The following is a 19,948-nucleotide window of genomic DNA, read 5'->3' as shown; positions in this document are numbered from 1 at the left end:
CCCTAGTGATGGGAGCATAGATGGAGACCGGGGCCTCCAGCTACCCTGGTTCAGCCGCTGCACTGGACAGGTAAGGTTCAATGGGCGGGAAGCGGGGCCACATGGGGACACCTTGGGCCCTCGGAGCCGAGTAGATGATGCCCATCATTTCATCTGGAGGAGGGGGGTTAGATTCTTGTTGGCTGCCGCCTTCTTAATGATCCCCGGAAGGTCGCGGAACAGGGCCCCGGTGGCTGGAAGGGATGTGGTGGCTGGAGGGGGGACCCCAAGGACATCTGGGGCTGCACCCGGCTAGAGGTGGTGGTGAGGCTCCTCCTTCCGGAGAGGGGCAGTGTGACTCGCACTCTGCGGAGACTTAAGCTTGACTTCAGAGACGTCATCAGAGGGGGCAGACTTGACTGAGACCGTCCAGCGCTGGCTCTCGACTTTGGGAAGAAGTCCGCAGCCGGGGCGCGGCACCTGAGGGGGGAGCGCCTGACGGGCTAGGAGGTGGGAACTCATGATGAAACACCGGACACAGACGGTTTCTTCAGTAGGTGATAGTCGTGAATGAGAATGATTTAATTGTCTGGACTCGATATTTATACTCTAGGTGAGACCGAGGTGAGGCCCGCTCGCGCGTGTGGGATTGGAATGAAAACATGGCGAGTGCTGCGCATGCGCGTGGAGACACCCACGAAACTGAGTCTGGGATATTTCTGGACTTAAAATACATTTTAGATCAAAAAAGAAAAAAATAACCAATATATCTATCGTATTATTTTGTTGTACAATGTTATATACAAATATATATATTTCCTGATTGTACAAAGGCTCAGACCTATTTCATTAACCAGGTTAACTGGAGGGATTTCACACTCCAGAGCAGAAGGTGGCGCTGTTGCACGGAAGACTCCGGTTGCCGCTCGGGGAAACCAAAACAGGAAGTGAGACGGAAGAAAAGCAAAAGAGCCAGAACAAGACCGGCCCGTCCAGTCCTCTGTCACCGGACCGGTGATGGAATGTTCCTGCGCCATGTCGCCGCGGTGAGTCGCGTCGACTGTCGATTCTTTCAAACCTGTTTGTTTGTTTGTTTGTTTGTTTGTTTGAATGAATTCCCGACGTCTGTCACGAGGCGGGTGCGGTCAGACGAGACACGTCACGGATGAATATTAACTGAAATGAATAAGTAAATGTTCTCTCCCGGAGGTTCGTAGGAGGCGGCGTTCGTGTTCATACATCACAGACTGACGCTTCGCACCGAACTCCGTTCAGAAATTCTGCGATTTTGTGTCCACGCGAAGAAGAAACGTCACAATTTGGAGTTAACGAATTTCCCCAAATGAACGACAACTTGTCTTTGATTCGACGAGGGCGTCGTCAGTGAAACGGGTTTCAAACCACATTCACTCGAGTCTGATAAAAGTGAAAATCTGTTAAAGTAGAAATTGAACATTTGCTTTTTGATTTTGGTCTTTTGATCTGAGTCACTGATGTACTGAGCAGCTCTCACTGTGACTTCCTGTCTCTCCAGTCTACTACGGATGAAGTGGCCGTGCTGTTCCTGGCTGTCGGGGACGCCTGCCGCCTGCTGCTCCACCTGCTCGTCACGATGCTCAGCCTGAGCGGCTCCACTCTGGTCCAATACTGGAATTTTGCTCTTCTCTCCGTTCTCGTCGCCGCTGAGGCCGTGTCGGGCGCCGCCCGCGGGGCCCTGCGCGCCATGGAGGGCTGGCTGCAGACGCTGGGGGGAGTGTTTGAGAGTTTCAAGATGGTGGGGCACCTCTTTTGCCACATGGCGTGGCGCACCAAGGATGCGCTGCACCGCGGGTTTATCTTGGCGTGCTGCCTCCTGCGGCAGACCTGCGAGGGCGTCCTCATCGTGCTCAGCCTCGCGCTGTACGTTGTCAACACGGTGGTCAACGTCGTCCTCATCGGCACACAGAACTGTCTGACCGTGGTGGCGGGCGTCTGGGAGACGGTGGCGGCTCCCGTCCACAGAGTGGCGGAGCTGACTCTGACGCTGCTGACCTTCCTGTACAGCTGTCTGGTGGGCGTGTCCGTGCTGCTGTGGACGCCCTGTCAGCTGCTGCTGGACTTCCTGGGAGCGCTGGGGCGTGTCTTCATCACGGTGTTCATGTTCGACTCGCAGGGCCTGCTCGCCACGGCGGCCATCGTCTCACTGGCTTTGCTGGTATTGAATCCCGGGCTTCCAGCACTCGTCGGACGGCTGAGCCTCCGTTTGGTCAACGCGCTGCCGGGAGCTCGTGGCGTGCAGACGACTGTGCGCAGGCTGTACACGGCGATGCTGGAACCAGCGCTGGCTTATCGGGCGGCTCACACCAGGACAACGCAGGGCGTGAGTAGAACGAGGCTCCTGAACACAGACACCAGGGGTGTGACCACTGAGCCCGACCTGCTGCCGGTGAACGTCCCGAGTCGGCCGAACTCGGTGCAACTTCCCACTCGGCGGGATGGCGAGCTGGCGAGTGGCGGCGGCAGCAGGACGAGTACGTTCCGCCCGAAACCGGCTGCAGAGGACGGCGAGCTGCTGAGCCTGCTGAACGAGCAGGAGGAGAGGAAGAAGTGCGTCATCTGTCAGGACTTCAACAAGACGGTGCTGCTGCTGCCCTGCCGTCACCTCTGCCTCTGCCGACACTGCGCCGACATCCTGACGGAGCGCCGCCCCTCTCAGCAGCGCTGCTGTCCGCTCTGCCGTCAGAACATCACACAGACCCTGGACGTCTTCCTCTGACGGGCGGCGGACGGACACGGACACGACCACGACGTGAACCAAAAGGCTGCGGCCGCACGAACTGCAGCACGCGAGAGGACTGCGACTTCGCTGTTGCTTTTTTCTCAACAATTAGTCGATTAATTGAAGAATAATCAACATTTTTTTCACAATTTTCTGATAAGTAATTGACCAAACCACCGACTGATTGATTAGTTAAATGTTAAGAAGTTTTTGTGTAATCCTGCAGACGAACAAATATTACATCTTAGATCTGCGTGAAAACACATCTTAGTGTTATTAACAATGATTACATATGTACATAGATGAGTCACCACAACAGTTAAATCTGTGTGAAAATCATTTTCAGCCCCAGAAAAAGTATAATATTTATTTGTCACTGATGAGGTTGAAAACAATTGACTGATATAAAACAATATTAGGGCTGAAATTAAATCAAAAATGAATATTGTTAAATGTTAAATCAACTTGTTATAAGCAAAAATTAAAATTACAAAACATTCCCTGCTTTTCAAATGCAAAAATATGTGCTGTTTTTTTTCTTCTCAATTGAGAATGAAAAATCTTTTGACTCTTTGAGACTAAATTAGAAACTTTTTTGTCATATTCCAGAAACAACTCAACATCTTTTGTTCATTGAAGTTTGTGTTTCTGTTTTACACTCGCTGCACAAATTGAGCTCAATATTAGGGAGAAGAAAAAATATAATAAATATTTATTTATTTTTAAAGGCAACAATTCCTAAGATTTCGACACAGAACCGTAATATATGCTTGATATTTTACAGTGTAATCATTAACTATGATACTATGTATTATAAGTACAATACTTCCAAATATGTAGAACTTGAATTAAGAAAATAAATGGGTTTTTTTGTCAAATATAAATGTATATATTTTCTACATTGTATATTCTGTACATAAAGCAGAATTGATTATGTCTACAAAAGACTCCAACTGTTTTTTATCTGGCTGTCGATGAATCAGTCGAGTTCTAGTTTTAACGTGAATTTGAAATATATTTGTCATCAGCTGTGAAATACCAAAACAACGGAAACACACTAATAATAAAATAACACTGGATTCCTACAGATTATAAGGTTCAGTGGATTTTTCCACTTTTCATCTGAAAGGTTTTAGGTCTCAGACGATACCTTCTTTAAGCTGCAGATTAAAGATTTTGATAACTGAGTTGTTGAATTTATTATTTGTTTCTGTATCTCGTCTTGATGATGCAAAAGTTTTAAGCTGTTTTAATTTAGTTTTCATTCCTGCAAATCCACAAAACTTCCCCCGGCTGAGTTTTAATCACAAGACTTGATAAATTTGTCGCTCACCACAACATTCCCAGGAAACTATGAAGTCCATTTTCCAAAGAAGCCAAATTTCCTCTCGCTGCTCTGCAGACTCGATTATGGCCTAAATATCTTGACATGTTATGAAACCAAGAATTGATTAATGAAAGAAGTTCCCACTCTGCTGTGAGGAACGTGGACGTCATGTGGACGGTCGGTACAGCCGACAGGAAGCCAAAGCTTCCATTAGTTCCTGTTTGTTCACTGTGGGTGAGGTTGAATTGTCCTTCCGATCTACTATTCCTTGACCTCATGACGTTTTCCACTGAGGGTGTAAAGGAGGACTCATAGGACTCAGGAAAAGCCGACAGCACTGCTCGAAAAGTCCAACGGGACTTTCACTGAACTACGTCAATCGCGTAACGGCAGATGTTGTTGATGCGTCTGTCGTAGTTAAATTACAAATTTACGAATATGAGCTACAAAAACCTCAGCGACTCCATCAACATGTTTTAGTGTTTTATGACCCTGTGACATCAAATGTAAATGATTCATATGTAACAGTAATTGACATGATGACGTCTCCACTGGATCATATTAATACTCTTCAGCTTCTACTTCAGATTGAATCGTTGACGTCCATCATGGCGCGTCGCGTTAAATATCGCTGCCGCGATGAATTGTGGGGCGTCTGTATCTCCTTGCTCTCACATAGGAAGCTCCAGTGTGTGTTATGCTAAATGCACAGGAAAGGAAGCATTGAAGCTCCTTTCCTGTGCATTTAGAGAATCTGAACAGTTCTTATCGTGGCTGCTGATCAAATACTTCCGGGTCACGACAAGATTTAGGAAACTTCCTAAGAACATTTGACAGTTCGACCTCACCCTGTGTTGTCATTATTAACACGACAGAGGTGGAAAACTTCCGTCATACTACGCCCAACATCCACCTTAAGTCACAGTGACACCTAGTGTGTAGAGTGAGGAACTGCATGAAACATATTTGGCTTCACTTTTGGGACTCGCCATGTCGACCATCTTGTACTGAGACTAACGTTAGACGCTCACTTGCTGATGCTTAGCAGGTATAATCATTACCACCTCTGCTAAGCCTGTTAGCATGTTGACTTTTGACTGTTGAACCAAAGTATTGAACAAATTTTTATTGTTGACCTGATGGTGGCGCCAGAGGGAATGTTGGAGGATTCCCAGACATGCCCAATATCCCCCGTGGATCAATCTAGTGTTTGTGAATCTGATTCTGTCATGTTCCCTCGTCTCATCGCAAAACATCCAACAGTTCCTCGAGACTTTGCTCGAAACCAAAAACATTACCGTCATGGTGGATAGTCAGAAGACGACCAAAGTCAATTCAGATTCATCCTCTGGGGATCATGAGTGTCTGCACAAAACCGTACGGCAATTCATTCAGAAGTTATTTTGATGGTTCAGTTGTGGAGCAATGACACTGTCACGATGTGAGCTTGACTCAAAACCGCGGCAAAGTGTGAAGATTCATCTTCTTTTTTTTAAGTCCGTTTGTCTTTCAACAGATTCTTATTGACATGAAGAAATAAATCACAGAATAAAATCGAATTGATAAACTCTAAAGGACGGATTCACGTGTCGGCCATGTGTCATCAGAAAACAGGGAGACGTTCTAAGAAACACTTTTGCGTCGTCGTCCTCCGCCAACAACAGTTTGTCATGGTGACGCTCGGACACGGTTTGTTAGGTTTCACCTCTGGACGACAAACAAGCTGCAACAAGAAGCTCCGTCAGCAAAACCTACGACACCCATTAACCCTGTGTGTGTGTGTGTGTGTGTGTGTGTGCGTGCGTGCGTGTGTGTGTAGCCAGTCTGTAGAAAGCAAAAGTTAAAATTTACTGACATTTTCAACAGTTCTAATAATTGTAAATTTTGACTTTCTATAAATAGTCCCTGAATTGTTCTCTGTGAAATCAGTGAACTGTTAGAAAACTTTCTATCTTGCAATGTCAAAGAAAGAGATCCTTCCTCGCCAAGGAGGTTGATGGTTGTGTGTTCATCTTCTCAGCAGGATGAAAAACTTGGTGGAAGGTTTTTTCACAGAGAATAATTCATGTTGAAAACTATCAGACACATTTACTGCGAGTGAGAGAGATGGTTTGAGCTTCTACTGAGTGAAATTCTAGTTTGTTTGTTCATTTTTTTTTTACTTCAAAATGTGCAGAAAAATAAGCATATGTTTTATAAGAATGCGGATCAAAGCTGCTTCTCACTGATCTTAGATCAGCACATGGAACTTGTTCTAGAGTTGTTCTGTTTTAGACTTTTTCTTTTCCTACATTCAGGAGCCTCGTGGTTTTGTGCATTTACCTCTCGCAACATTCATTATTCCAATCTTTTTATTGAGAATTTCAAAAAGAAAAACAGAAACACGGTGTGTGCCCCCCCCCCCGCCCCCACAAAGAAAAATACAACAACATAGAATAGAAACATAAATACCCAACATTGTATATGAGGTCATACAAAAAGCACGTATAATAATAGTAATATATCTCCATTAACAAGGGGGGTTTGTTAGATTTCCACTGTAACAAGATTCATTTTTTTCACGCTAATAATGAATAAAAAGGCCTCATCCTGATCAGTGACAGGGACGCTTCCCTAGGTGCTACGCCAAATATCTTTATATATATATATATATATATATATATATATATATGAATAGGTCTTAAAAACCTCACAACATTAATTGAACGGCGTTGGTGACGTCACTCTTCACTTCAGGCTGCTGAGCTCAGCAGAGCAGCAGGAGGTCGGTCGATGATCAGATCATTTCAGCTCATTAGCTCTTGTTTGTTTCACTAAGTGTTGGAGTCGGTCAATCAGAAGTAACCTGTGTCACTTCATACACCTAATGAGTGCTGACCTGTCTGTTCACACACACACACACACACACACACACACACACACACACACACACAGGTGGGCGTGTCCAGGTGGAGGTGATGGAGTATAAAGGCAGAGGAGACCTTCTGTTCGGCCTCACACCAATCAGCTCTACTCCTCCTCTTCCTCTTCATCGAAGACTCACCTCCTCCGGCTCGACAGGTAAACACTTCTCCTCGTCCTCCACTCGTCACCTGTTCTCCATCTTTTCTTCCACTTCTCTGTCCTCATCTCATCGTCCCTCTCCTCCCCTGGCTTTACAGAGACTTCCTCTACTCCTCTTCATGCTCCACCTGTCTTCTTCTTCACCTTTAGCACCACTCGTCACTTGTTCTCCTCCTTTTCTGCCTCGTCTCTTTCTCCTCCTGTGTCTTCACCTCCTCCTCACCCTCCCTTGCTCTTACAGAAGACCTCCTCTCCTCCTCCACTTCCTGTCCTCCTGCCGTAGGTCTTCTCCTCCATCACTTCCTCTTCCTCCTTCCTCCTGAGCTGGTCTCATTCTTTACTTTTGTTTTTTTCTATGTAACATTTTCAAAACTGCAAATCAGCCGATTTATTGTTACTGGATTTTTAAAAAGCCTATAAAAGAACCAGTTTCTAGTAACATCAGAAGATAAAAACGTGTGTGTGTGTGTGTGTGTGTGTGTGTGTATGTGTGTGTGTGTGTGTGTGTGTGTGTGTTTGTGTGTTTGTGTGTGTGTGTGTGTGTGTGTGTGTGTGTTCAGCTCTTCTCCACCATGGCGGCGCTGTGGCTCCAGTCTGTCTCTCTGCTGGTCCTTCTGATCGTGTCGTGGTCGGGCACCCAGGCCAACAACCCCCCGCAGCACCTCTGCGGCTCTCACCTGGTCGACGCCCTCTACCTGGTCTGTGGCGACCGAGGCTTCTTCTACAACCCCAAGAGAGACGTCGACCCTCTTCTGGGTGAGAATGACCGAAAGACGCAGAGACATTCAATTCTACGTTGTTCTCTTTTGAGTGATCCAACGAGCCCTCCCCCTTCACCAGCAGGGGGTGCTGCGGCCCCCTCAGCACCCGACTTCCATCGTCAGACGATGTCACAATTACACATAACGAGCGCCATAAAAGACGGGTGTTATGAGATGATCGTGTTGTAATATATTGACATCGACACGCAGCCAGGGTGATAACTCTAACTCCGCCTCTGAACATCTGTCCCTCTTCAGGTTTCTTCCCCCAGAAGGCGGGCGGGGCTGCGGCCGGCGGCGAGAATGAGGTGGCCGAGTTCGCCTTCAAGGACCAGATGGAGATGATGGTGAAGCGAGGCATCGTGGAGCAGTGCTGCCACAAACCCTGCAACTTCTTCGACTTGCAGAACTACTGCAACTGAGCAGCCCCCCCCCCCCCCCCCCCCGGCCCTTTGCATCAGAAGAGCGGCAGTGCTGTCGTCTCTCTGAAACACCAACAGAAATGCTGAGAAATGGATTAAACTATTTTTCCTAGAAAATAAAGTTTTGTGAATTGAAAAAAAATGTCTGCCAAGGTGTGTTTATTGACGTGGAGACTTTTTTAAAATTACTTTGTCAACCTTGAGATTGCTTTTAGCAATGAAAAGTGCTCTATATATAAAATGTATTACCATTATTATTAGTGAACTTAATTAAATCATTTCATTATTCTACTAAATCACATCTTAGGTCGTGATCTGCCTGCGTTAAAGACGCTTTCAGAACTTTCAGAGTATTTTTGGACTTTGTTCTTCATGAATTCTTCATCTTCCCTTCCTGTGTCTCTGCCATAGTTAAGTTACCTTCTGTCATCCCTTGTGTTTGATACGTCATGCTTTACTTTGGTGTCACTTTCCTCATGACTCTTAATTCACTTTATTCTGTGTTTCATTTTTGATTGCCACTTCTTGTCACTCTGTCTCTAAATATTAATAATATTTATCCATGAGTAAAGATGAAATGCCTCAGAAACAAACAAAAAAAACCCTCAATCATGCGAGTTTCTCTCAGGATGTAGAAATTATTAAGAAAATTGAAAGGATCTATAAAATGTGTGAGCTGTTTGTTACCTGGTGATATTGTACCTGTGAGATATGTACGCTGAGATTGCTTATAGCAATGAAAAGTGCTCTATAAATGAAATGTATTATTATTATTATTGCTGTCAACAAATATCATATTCGTCCCAAACATTTGAAAACATTTTCCTGAAATTCCGCCAACATTTGAAGTTCTTTAGTATAACAGTTTTTGTATGTGTGGATTTTTAAAAAACTTTTTGCACTTATTTATTGTTTTGGACTGTGTTGCACTGAGGTCCAGTTCACTTTGCTGCATCAGTATATCTGTTCGTTCTGCTGCCTTGTCTGCGTTAAACAAAGAACTTCTCTGCCTGGGCTGCACTTGATAGCTGTAGACGCTAGGGGGCAGCAGTGTGCTTGAGGTCTGCTGCAGAACTTAAGGAAAATACACCCTCCGACCACAGAGTGGGTTGTAACGGCAAAGTGGCGCTGTCGTCATTTCTGCACGTTGACTCCACGGGAACAAAGCTACCGAAGAAGAAACGTCGACCCGGAACTCGTTTACGCTCCGTCTGTTCGCGCCTCAGTAAATCGATGGTTCGCTCCGAGCCTCGAGGTGCAGAAGAGGAGCAACATGTTCGCCGCGCAGCTGCTGCGAGTGTCGGTACATGAGCGGATCAGCGCCGCCGCCGAAGACTTTTTGCTGCAGGCGGAGGAAGGAGAAGAAGCGGCTCGAGTCCCGGCGCTGAGAGCGCTGCTCACCGAGCGGCTAACGGCGGCGGCGGAGGAGATCGTCGGTCTGTTGGAGGAAACCGTGGCGGAGTACGAAGACCGAGTGGAGCGGTCCGAGCGGGAGATCTGCCGCCAGAGGAGGCTGCTCGACGCCGTGTTGAAGCCCGAAGTCAGGCTGCACCGAGCGGGTGAGTCGGAAACACCCGAGCGAGGCCGAGATCGAACTGTCATGGCGCGTACGTTGCGTTTACGTGCTGGCGGACAACTGGGACATTTGTTTGTAGTGGAAATTCCGCTTTTCTAAATAGACAAAACAGTTCGTCAACCTCGATTAGAACAGATACAATATAAAAAATAAATAAATGGCAAAAGAATGATATTTACATCGAGGTAGACGCCGTGTCGTCGTTTGCTACTACGATAACCCGCGTATGCTAACTTAGGTCCTCGGACCCACACATGAAAAGAACGGCTGACCAAAAAGGTGCCTGACTAAAATTAATGACATGTAACAGGGGGTTGATGACAAAAACAGAAGGGACTTTACAACAGCCGGTGTCACGATCTAATGCAGGCACATTTGCCTTTTGCCTGGCCTTTCTGTTTTCCCTACTGAAATGCACCACACAGAAGTAGCCTATTGAAACCATATCTAATCATCTATGCCATAGAAAAGTAAAATAATTTTGTGCACTCCGCGAACACGACCATCACTAGAGCTGGGAAGCCGGATGGATCGTCAACACAATGGTCGCTCCCACACGACCCACAGAAGAGGCAAACGTATCTGGGCAGAGATAGTTTAACCGACACCACCGGTTGCACTCCCAGTCTCTGTGTGCTAAAATTACAATATCCAAGTTTCACACTGGTGCTTTGTACCACGTGCAAACCAGTCTGCGCCGTCCACTTCCGGATCGCTAGGTAGCATTGCTGTCGTGTGTTAGCACAGTGAGTTGTTTGCAACACGCATTAGCTAGCATCAGGTTGGACTAGCGGGTGCTAACCTCACATACTCTATGCTATGCACTTGCACTAATATTATGTACATTATTTATATTCCTTATACCTGTTTCGTTTTGCAATTTTTTATATTTTTACATTTGTATTTCTCTCTTTTATATATTGTACGTCGTGTTGTTTGACAGATACTTGCTGCTGCAAAACCGGAATTTACCAGTTTGGGATCAATAAAGTTCATCTATCTATCTGACCTATGAATCTAAGTCAGATTCAAGGAAAATAAGTAAATCAAAGCAGCAATAGGGGCAAATATAATAACAAAAGTACATTAGTGCAACACATCTTACTGCATGTTAAAGATCTTTACTGGCAGAGCTGATCAACAGACTGTCACAGTCTGACAGCAGCGCTTTAAGTATTGACCGTTTAACTCGGTCCATGTTTCACACGAACGTTAGCATGCATGCTACGTGCTGGGTCCTATCGAAACAGAGTTCACAGTTACGTTGACGCGTGACTTATATAACAATATATATATCTTCTAGGAATCGATAAGCAGAAGCGAAATTTAAATTTTTCTCTCAGCTACCCGGTAAGACTACTCTGACTCCTCTCTCCCTCCCTCTCCTCGGGGGCGTGTCGCATGCAGCGCTCCTTCGTTGTCTTGTCAAAAATAAAAGCCCTCGCAGGCTCTTTAAATCGCGACTTCATGACATTTCATGAAGTTCTGTAGCAGTGGCGGCAATAATTTTGCAGTGCTCTGACACTCCAGTGTAGTGTGGACTGCAGGCTTAAACGTAGTAGCAGTGATGAGTTTTTAAACTCAGACGTAGTAGTGTGGATGAAGCCTACAGCAGAGTTGAGGGGGGACTACAGAGGTCCGGTGAGCTCACTTCTTTCTAACTTAAAACTAGAGTCTTCACTGGACTAGAGACCTGGCCCACGTTGATGTTTGCGACATAATTTGAAGACCTTTCTGAAATATGAAGCTGCAACCTCTGCAAACACTAACACGTCTGCTGTTGTTCTCTCTAACTACTGGAAATAGAATTTGATGTGTAAAATGCAGTGCTCCTTTAAGCTTCTCTTCCCTCCCCTGCAGAAGTCCAGCAACTGTCTTCGATTAAAGAAGAGTTTCCCCCCCAGCAGCAGCAGTGGGGCCCCAGTGTGAAGCATCAGGAGGAGCAAGAGCCCCCCCACATAAAAGAGAAACAGGAAGAGCCAGAGCCCCCCCACATTAAAGAGGAGAAGGAGGAACTGTGGAGCAGTCAGAAGGGAGAGCAGCTTCAAGGGCTGGGGGAGGCTGAGGTCACCAAGTTCACAGTGACTTCTGTTACTATGAAGAGTGAAGAAGATGAAGGGAAACCTCAGTCCTCACAGCTTCTTCAGAGTCTGATTGAGGAGAACAGAGAGGACTGTGAAGGACCAGAACCAGGTGGTTTGACAAGTATCACTGTCAAGAAACCATTCAACTGCTCCGAGTGTGGTAAAATGTTTAGGTATAAGTCATACCTACTGGCACATGTGAGGATTCATACAGGAGAGAAACCACATAGTTGCTCTGAGTGTGGTAAAAGATTTGGGCAAAAGTCAAGCCTGGTGGTACATATGAGGAAGCACACAGGAGAGAAACCACATAGTTGCTCTGAGTGTGGTACAAGATTTGGGCAAAACTCTAGCCTGGTGGTACATATGAGGATTCATACAGGAGAGAAACCACATTGTTGCTCTGTGTGTGGACAAAGATTTAGGCATAAGTCACACCTGGTGGGTCATATGAGGATTCACACAGGAGAGCAGCCATATAGTTGCTCTGAATGTGGTAAAAAATTTGGGCAAAAGTCACGCCTGGTGGTACATATGAGGATTCATACAGGAGAGACACCACATTGTTGCTCTGTGTGCAGACAAGTATTTGGGCATGAGTCAATCCTGCTGAGCCATATGACGAGTCATACAGGAGAGAAACCATATAGGTGCTCTGAGTGTGGACACAGATTCTCGAGTAAGTCAATCCTGCTGTGTCATATGAGGATTCATACAGGAGAAAAGGCATTTCGTTGTCGTGAGTGTGGTATTAGATTTAACGAAAAGTCTGCTCTGCAAAATCATTTGAGAGATCATACAGAAGATAAACCATATGGTTGCTGTGAGTGTGGAAAAAGATTTAAGAAAAAGTCACAAACACTTAAACATGAGATGATTCATACAGGAGAGAAACCATATAGTTGCTCTGAGTGTGGACAAAGATTTAGGCTTAAGTCAAATCTGGTGAAACACATGAGGATTCATACAGGAGAGAAACCATATAGTTGCTCTGAGTGTGGACACAGATTCTCGCGTGAGTCAATCCTGCGGTGTCATATGAGGATTCATACAGGAGAGAAACCATATAGTTGCTCTGAGTGTGGACAAGGATTTGTGCATAAGTCAAGCCTGCTGGGTCATATGAGGATGCATACAGGAGAGAAACCATATAGTTGCTCTGAGTGTGGACACAGATTTGGGCGTAAGTCAATCCTGCTGGGTCATATGAGGATTCATACTGGAGAGAAACCACATTGTTGCTCTGAGTGTGGTAAAAGATTTGGGCAAAAGTCAAGCCTGGTGGTACATATGAGGATTCATACAGGAGAGAAACCACATAGTTGCTCTGTGTGTGGTAAAAGATTTGGGCAAAAGTCAAGCCTGGTGGGTCATATGAGGATTCATACATGAGATAATCCATATAGTTGTTCTGCTTGTGGACAAGTATTTGGGCATTTGTCACGCCTGGTGAAACATATGGTGAGTCATACAGGAGAGCAGCCATATAGTTGCTCCGAGTGCAGTAAAAGATTTACCCGACGCAGTTGTCTGAAGCGACATATGAGAGTTCACACTAGAGAAACCATTTAGTTGCTAAGTTTGTGGTTAAAAAATGTACTCGTCCACACAAAATAATTTTGTTGCAGATTTTGCAACAAAGTTGAGTCAAAATGAGGAGAATAGAGCTGCTTTAAAACTGTCTTCCAATAGCCGGGCTGTGTTCCAGCAAGCGAGTTTTGTCAAAACTCTGAGTTTGTTTAACCTGAGGAACGGAAAACTCTGGCTAAGAGAGCGAATGATAATTGACCCTGTGAACCTAACAGACAGTGTGAAATTGATTAACATGAATTTTGATTTTGTATATTCTGTTGATCAATATTTATTTTGTATTAATCTTCAAGTCAAGCAAGTGTGTGCTCTCATTCTTTGTCTGTTCAGTTATTCAAGAGGAAATCCACAATCAGACCAACAACACTGTGGCCTTCTAGTGAAGACTCTAGCTTAACTTTCTCTGCCCAGATACGTTTGCCTGTGTGTCAGGTGAACGGTTCTCCACATGTAAACTGGAAAATAAATGTGTGTTGGTCAGTGATGCCATTGTGAGACGGCCAAGAGTCCGTGTGGACCATGATGAATGAACAAGGTCACAGAGACAAGTGTAATCAGTGAGTCAAGCCCATATAAATATATATATATATATATATATATATATGTTATTTGTCTCTGTGTAATTTTGTATAAATGAATCAGTAAAGGCGCAATGTAGAACGCATTACATTATTAAAATTGTTCAAGTTAAGCATGAATAAGGATAAATATATTGTAAATATTAAAAGAGCTACAGGTGTCATTAATTTACATATAATTGAGCTGTTTATTTATTATTAGGAAAAAAGGGGTGAGACTAAATAAGTTTTGTCCCTCATCCCTTTTACAACATATGAACCAAGTGTTGGACAGTTTCTGTGGCTTTGATTTTTTTTCCATTATTGTAAATAGTACTTGTTTAAAATGATTAAAAATTAAAATCAAATCAAATTATTCCTAGTTATCAGTTCATAAATACCTATATTTAAATTATTTTTCCAATTATGTTGTCTTCCTAAACCACATTCACGTTTTCTTATGGTCCATTGTCTTCAGAAGCCACCGCACTGTCTTGGAGCAATGGGCGTGTTTTGTCGTGACGTACGAGTAATGGGCGTGTTATGCCAAGTGGCTGCAGCTGCAGACAAACCCACTTGTCTTTTTATTCGGGCCGAGCCTCGAGGTGCAGAAGAGGAGCAACATGTTCGCCGCGCAGCTGCTGCGAGTGTCGGTACATGAGCGGATCAGCGCCGCCGCCGAAGACTTTCTGCTGCAGGCGGAGGAAGGAGAAGAAGCGGCTCGAGTCCCGGCGCTGAGAGCGCTGCTCACCGAGCGGCTAACGGCGGCGGCGGAGGAAATCGTCGGTCTGTTGGAGGAAACCGAGTGGAGCGGTCCGAGCGGGAGATCTGCCGCCAGAGGAGGCTGCTCGACGCCGTGTTGAAGCCCGAAGTCAGGCTGCACCGAGCGGGTGAGTCGGAAACACCCGAGCGAGGCCGAGATCGATATGTCATGGACTGTACGTTGCGTTTACGTGCTGGCGGACAACTGGGACGTTTGGGTGAATTTGTGTGCAGTGAAAAAATATGCTTTTCTAAATAGACAAAACAGCTCGTCACCCTCGATTAAAACAGATACAATACAAAAAAATAAATAAATGGCAAAAGAATGACATTTACATCGAGGTAGACGCCGTGTCGTCGTTTGCTACTACGATAACCCGCGTATACTAACTTAGGTCCTCGGACCCACACATGAAAAGAACGGCTGACCAAAAATGTACCTGACTAAAATTAATGACATGTAACAGGGGGTTGATGACAAAAACAGAAGGGACTTTACAACAGCCGGTGTCCCGATCTAATGCAGGCACATCTGCCTTTTGCCTGGCCTTTCTGTTTTCCCTACTGAAACGCACCACACAGAAGTAGCCTATTGAAACCATATCTAATCATCTATGCCATAGAAAAATAAAATAATTTTGTACACTCCGCGAACACGACCATCACTAGAGCTGGGAAGCCGGATGGATCGTCAACACAATGGTCGCTCCCACACGACCCACAGAAGAGGCAAACGTATCTGTGCAGAGATAGTTTAGCTGATGTGTGTTTATTATAACTTTGACCATCGAGTAAACTTATTGTTGATGTTGACTGTTTGTGAAGCTTGTGGACCTCAGAGTCCTTATCTGTGTTGCTGCCGATCATCTGGAGGACGTGAGTCCGTTTTAATGCTCCAGAACACTGTTCAAAGTATTTACTGTGATGCTAATTTTTGACAGCATGTGTCTGATCGGTATTGTATTTTATCTGCCAGAACTCCGACACCACCGGGTGCTAAAATTACAATATCCAAATTTCACACTAGTGCTTTGTACCACGTGCAAACCGGTCTGCGCCATCCACTTCCGGATTGCTAGTTAGCTTTGCTGTCGTGTGATAGCACAGTGAGATGTTTGCAACACGCATTAGCATTAGCTAGTATGAGGTTGGAGTAGCGGGTGCTAACATCACAAACTCTATGCTATGCACTTGCACTAATATTATGTACATTATTCATATTTATATTCCTTATACTTGTTTAGTTTTGCAGTTCTTATATTTTTAAATTTGTATTCCTTCCTTTTTTATGTTTTACATTGTGTTGTTTGATGGATACTTGCTGCTGCAAAACTGGAATTTACCAGTTTGGGAACAATAAAGTTCATCTATCTATCTGACCTATGAATCTAAGTCAAATTCAAGAAAAATAAGTCAATCAAAGCAACAATAGGGGCAAATATAATAACTAAAGTACATCAGTGCAACACATCATCAAACTCTAGCAGCTGTCTTCAATTAAAGAAGAGTTTCCCCCTCAGCAGCAGCAGTGGGGCCCCAGTGTGAAGCAGCAGGAGGAGCAAGAGCCCCCCCACATTAAAGAGAAACAGGAGGAGCCAGAGCCCCCCCACATTAAAGAGGAACAGGAGGAACTGTGGAGCAGCCAGGAGGGAGAGCAGCTTCAAGGGCTGGGGGAGGCTGAGGTCACAAAGTTCACAGTGACTTCTGTTACTGTGAAGAGTGAAGAAGATGAAGAGAAACCTCAGTCCTCACAGCTCCTTCAGAGTCTGATTGAGGAGAACAGAGAGGACTGTGAAGGACCAGAGCCAGGTGGTTTGACATGTATCACTGTCAAGAAACCATTCAACTGCTACGAGTGTGGTAAAATGTTTAGGTATAAGTCATACCTACTGGCACATGTGAGGATTCATACAGGAGAGAAACCACATAGTTGCTCTGAGTGTGGTAAAAGATTTGGGCAAAAGTCAAGCCTGGTGGAACATATAAGGGGTCATACAGGAGAGAAACCACATAGTTGCTCTGAGTGTGGTAAAAGATTTGGGCAAAATTCAAGCCTGGTGAAACATATGAGGATTCATACAGGAGAGAGACCACATTGTTGCTCTGTGTGTGGACAAAGATTTGGGCTTCAGTCACACCTGGTGGAACATATAAGGGGTCATACAGGAGAGAAACCACATAGTTGCTCTGAGTGTGGTAAAAGATTTGGGCAAAAGTCAAGCCTGGTGGTACATATGAGGATTCATACAGGAGAGAGACCACATAGTTGCTCTGAGTGTGGAAAAAGATTTGGGCAAAAGTCAAGCCTGGTGAAACATATGAGGATTCATACAGGAGAGAGACCACATTGTTGCTCTGTGTGTGGACAAAGATTTGGGTTTAAGTCAAGCCTGGTGGTACATATGAGGATTCATACAGGAGAGAGACCACATAGTTGCTCTGAGTGTGGTAAAAGATTTGGGCAAAAGTCAAGCCTGGTGGTACATATGAGGATTCATACAGGAGAGAACCAATATAAGTGCTCTGTGTGTGGACAAAAATTTAGGCATTTGTCACACCTGGTGAAACATACCGTGAGTCATACAGGGAAGCAGCCATATAGTTGCTCAGAGTGCAGTAAAAGATTTAGCCGACGCAGTTGTCTGAAGCGACATATGAGAGTTCACACTAGAGAAACCATTTAGTTGCTGAGTTTGTGGTTAAAAAATGTGCTCGTCCACGCAAAATAATTTTGTTGCAGATTTTGCAACAAAGTTGAGTCAAAATGAGGAGAACAGAGCTGCTTTAAAACTGTCTTCCAATAGCCGGGCTGTGTTCCAGCAAGCGAGTTTTGTCAAAACTCAGAGTTTGTTAAACCTGAGGAACGGAAAACTCTGGCTAAGAGAGCGAATGATAATTGAAACTGTGAACCTAACATGCTGGCTGGTAGGTTTTCTTTAACAAACCCAGAGTTTCTCCTCATCTCCTCCCTTTTGCTGAACTTGAACTACTTAACGAACGATGGGTTGATCTTTTGGTGTTAACCCAATCGATTTCGAAGCACAATTCATTCAGTATCCTCACGTCAGAGAGGATGTTGAGACCCCATATAGATCTTCTGTCATTCCCTGGCGCCTACTTAGTAGAATTTTTTTTTTCTTTTCTCCCAATCTATCACATATCTGAACAAAATTTAATTTCCAGCATCTCAACATCGCAGACATGCTGTCTGACTCCGACCAAATTCTTTGCAAAGTGTTAACATATTTTTGCGAACAGGAGTTTTCTGTATAACAAGTTGAAATAACCACTGATGTTTACCATGTTTAAAATGTGATTAAAACCATTGAATAAAATATATGATCACATTTTTTTTTCATATTTTTTAAAAATAGGATTAAAACCATATGCTTAACCTTTCTGAACTATTTTCATCTGCAGCCACCTCATTGTTGTGCCCATTGGATTGCACGTAAAGTAAACTTTATTACACATAATTGCACGTTTTTCATATGCAAGCAACAAGAATCGAAGCCTGGACGCCCGCAGCATTGCTTACTATTACACCATCGTGTTACACAACAAACCAGCAAAGAAAATAGCATCAGGTCTTAAATCAATTAACTGTTTCATTCAATCTTACGTTTTGACTGAATCCACGAATCCCACGCAAACTCACCTTGTTTTCGACCTCCGTTTCAATGGTGACTCGCAGTGTCGGAGCTCCATTGATAATGGCTTTTTATCGTGGCCGTAACTTAGTCAACATACTGTGGAGTTGATCTAACAAACTCAGAACAGTTGTTTTGGAACGGAAAACTCAGTTTTCAATCTCAGGGTTGGTCAACTCAGGTTAGATACAGAGTTTGTTAAACCTGCTTTCTGGAATACACCCCTGGATTCCCCAGGTTACACCCAGTATACAAGCCTTCATCTAAAAACTCAAGCAGATTGCTCATCTGCTCGCGTCACTATTCAAACAATAACCTACATATGCCAGTAAAACAACAAGTGAGAGGAGAGAGTGGACGTGAGAGTGATATAGGAGCAAATCGCTCAGTTGTGATGAGATTAGATTTAGCGGGGCTGTTGTGAAACACATGAAAATCAGTATGTGACAGGTTGACAGCATCACCATGGATTCATGATTCTTTACTTTGTGGCGAGAGGCTGTTAAAGTGACTAAAAGATTAAATGATTAGTTTGATCATTTTTAATAAGAAAAACTGTAAAGTCTGTATGTACTGTATAATGGAGTATGGCGAAAGCACAAATGGGGGACTTGGTAATCAGCCACAGTGCAAACCGGTGAGAGGCAGTTTTCTGAACATCAGGTGTATGAAACCGCGTATTGACCCATTGTTTTGTTGGTTTTAAATACAAGTGTAAAAAGATCAACGCACTCTTAATCCTTGACGGACGAATAGTTAAAAATGAACCCGGTTAAGAAACGAACATCTGTGAATCAATTCAACCCCAAAGTAACTACACAAGATTAAATGATTAGTTTTATCATTTTAATGAGAAAAGATGTAAAGTCATTCCCTGAAGTTCTTAAGGGCAATGCTTCTTGTTGTCAGGTGAAATGGAATGTAGCTGTGGGCTCCATAATCCTTATACAGTGCTGTGTTTACTTTAATACTATAAAGTTATACATTGGTCCCTCCCTCACTATTTTCTTTTTGTTTTAATTTTTTTGTATATATATGGCATGTTTATTTCCTTAATCGATTTGTAACTAAAATTCCATTTGCAGGAAGAGATATTGTCTCATATTTCATATTGTATTGGCAGTATTGGGTGAGGGGATGGAAGAGATAAAAAAGGAACATGTTGCTTCTCAGATGTTTGTAAACAATACATTTTTTTACATTTCTCCTGTAAAAATATGTTTAAAAAAAATAAAGCTTTAGTACCACTCTATCAGACAGTGTGAAATTGATTAACATGAGCTGTGATTTTGTATATTCTATTGATCAATATTTATTTTGTATTAATCTTCAAGTCAAACCAGTGTGTGCTCGCATTCTTTGTCTGTTCAGTTATTTAAGGGGAAATCCACAATCAGACCAACAACACTGTGGCCTTCT

General features: G+C 44.0%; 4 protein-coding genes across 4 annotated transcripts; all 4 read left to right on the top strand.

The window, feature by feature from the left end:
- Positions 1-219: 219 nt before the first annotated feature.
- On the top strand, positions 220-3,924 carry LOC118300269 (E3 ubiquitin-protein ligase RNF26-like). The gene is made up of 3 exons (XM_047328279.1): positions 220-532; positions 837-1,025; positions 1,514-3,924. The coding sequence occupies exons 1-3, from the start codon at positions 500-502 to the stop codon at positions 2,732-2,734; spliced, it is 1,443 nt and encodes a 480-aa protein (XP_047184235.1). The 5' UTR covers positions 220-499; the 3' UTR covers positions 2,735-3,924.
- Positions 3,925-7,039: 3,115 nt separating this feature from the next.
- On the top strand, positions 7,040-8,452 carry ins (preproinsulin). Its single transcript, XM_035624620.2, has 3 exons — positions 7,040-7,124; positions 7,688-7,883; positions 8,147-8,452. The coding sequence occupies exons 2-3, from the start codon at positions 7,700-7,702 to the stop codon at positions 8,308-8,310; spliced, it is 348 nt and encodes a 115-aa protein (XP_035480513.1). The 5' UTR covers positions 7,040-7,124; positions 7,688-7,699; the 3' UTR covers positions 8,311-8,452.
- Positions 8,453-9,225: 773 nt separating this feature from the next.
- On the top strand, positions 9,226-13,513 carry LOC118300221 (gastrula zinc finger protein XlCGF57.1-like). The gene is made up of 2 exons (XM_035624463.2): positions 9,226-9,869; positions 11,747-13,513. Exons 1-2 carry the CDS (start codon positions 9,584-9,586, stop codon positions 13,360-13,362), a joined length of 1,902 nt encoding a protein of 633 aa, XP_035480356.2. The 5' UTR covers positions 9,226-9,583; the 3' UTR covers positions 13,363-13,513.
- Positions 13,514-14,740: 1,227 nt separating this feature from the next.
- Positions 14,741-19,781, top strand: LOC118300230 (zinc finger protein OZF-like). Its single transcript, XM_047337484.1, has 2 exons — positions 14,741-14,899; positions 16,364-19,781. The coding sequence occupies exons 1-2, from the start codon at positions 14,741-14,743 to the stop codon at positions 17,561-17,563; spliced, it is 1,359 nt and encodes a 452-aa protein (XP_047193440.1). The 3' UTR covers positions 17,564-19,781.
- The last annotated feature ends 167 nt before the right edge of the window (positions 19,782-19,948 follow it).

This window comes from Scophthalmus maximus, chromosome 2 (genome assembly GCF_022379125.1).
Source record: "Scophthalmus maximus strain ysfricsl-2021 chromosome 2, ASM2237912v1, whole genome shotgun sequence".
In the NCBI taxonomy this organism is placed as follows: Eukaryota; Metazoa; Chordata; class Actinopteri; order Pleuronectiformes; family Scophthalmidae; genus Scophthalmus; species Scophthalmus maximus.
This window is presented reverse-complemented; position numbering and strand designations above follow the sequence as displayed.

What these genes read in the sequence shown, in the direction of transcription:
- ins (XM_035624620.2), top strand. Translation starts at nt 7,700, where the DNA reads ATGGCGGCGCTGTGGCTCCAGTCTGTCTCTCTGCTGGTCCTTCTGATC. An exon ending in AGACGTCGACCCTCTTCTGG is followed by an intron (nt 7,884 to 8,146) that starts GTGAGAATGACC and finishes GTCCCTCTTCAG; the next exon opens with GTTTCTTCCCCCAGAAGGCG.
- LOC118300230 (XM_047337484.1), top strand. Translation starts at nt 14,741, where the DNA reads ATGTTCGCCGCGCAGCTGCTGCGAGTGTCGGTACATGAGCGGATCAGC. An exon ending in CGGCGGCGGCGGAGGAAATC is followed by an intron (nt 14,900 to 16,363) that starts GTCGGTCTGTTG and finishes ATCAAACTCTAG; the next exon opens with CAGCTGTCTTCAATTAAAGA.
- LOC118300221 (XM_035624463.2), top strand. Translation starts at nt 9,584, where the DNA reads ATGTTCGCCGCGCAGCTGCTGCGAGTGTCGGTACATGAGCGGATCAGC. An exon ending in AGTCAGGCTGCACCGAGCGG is followed by an intron (nt 9,870 to 11,746) that starts GTGAGTCGGAAA and finishes CCTCCCCTGCAG; the next exon opens with AAGTCCAGCAACTGTCTTCG.
- LOC118300269 (XM_047328279.1), top strand. Translation starts at nt 500, where the DNA reads ATGATGAAACACCGGACACAGACGGTTTCTTCA. An exon ending in GGACACAGACGGTTTCTTCA is followed by an intron (nt 533 to 836) that starts GTAGGTGATAGT and finishes TTCATTAACCAG; the next exon opens with GTTAACTGGAGGGATTTCAC. An exon ending in TCCTGCGCCATGTCGCCGCG is followed by an intron (nt 1,026 to 1,513) that starts GTGAGTCGCGTC and finishes CTGTCTCTCCAG; the next exon opens with TCTACTACGGATGAAGTGGC.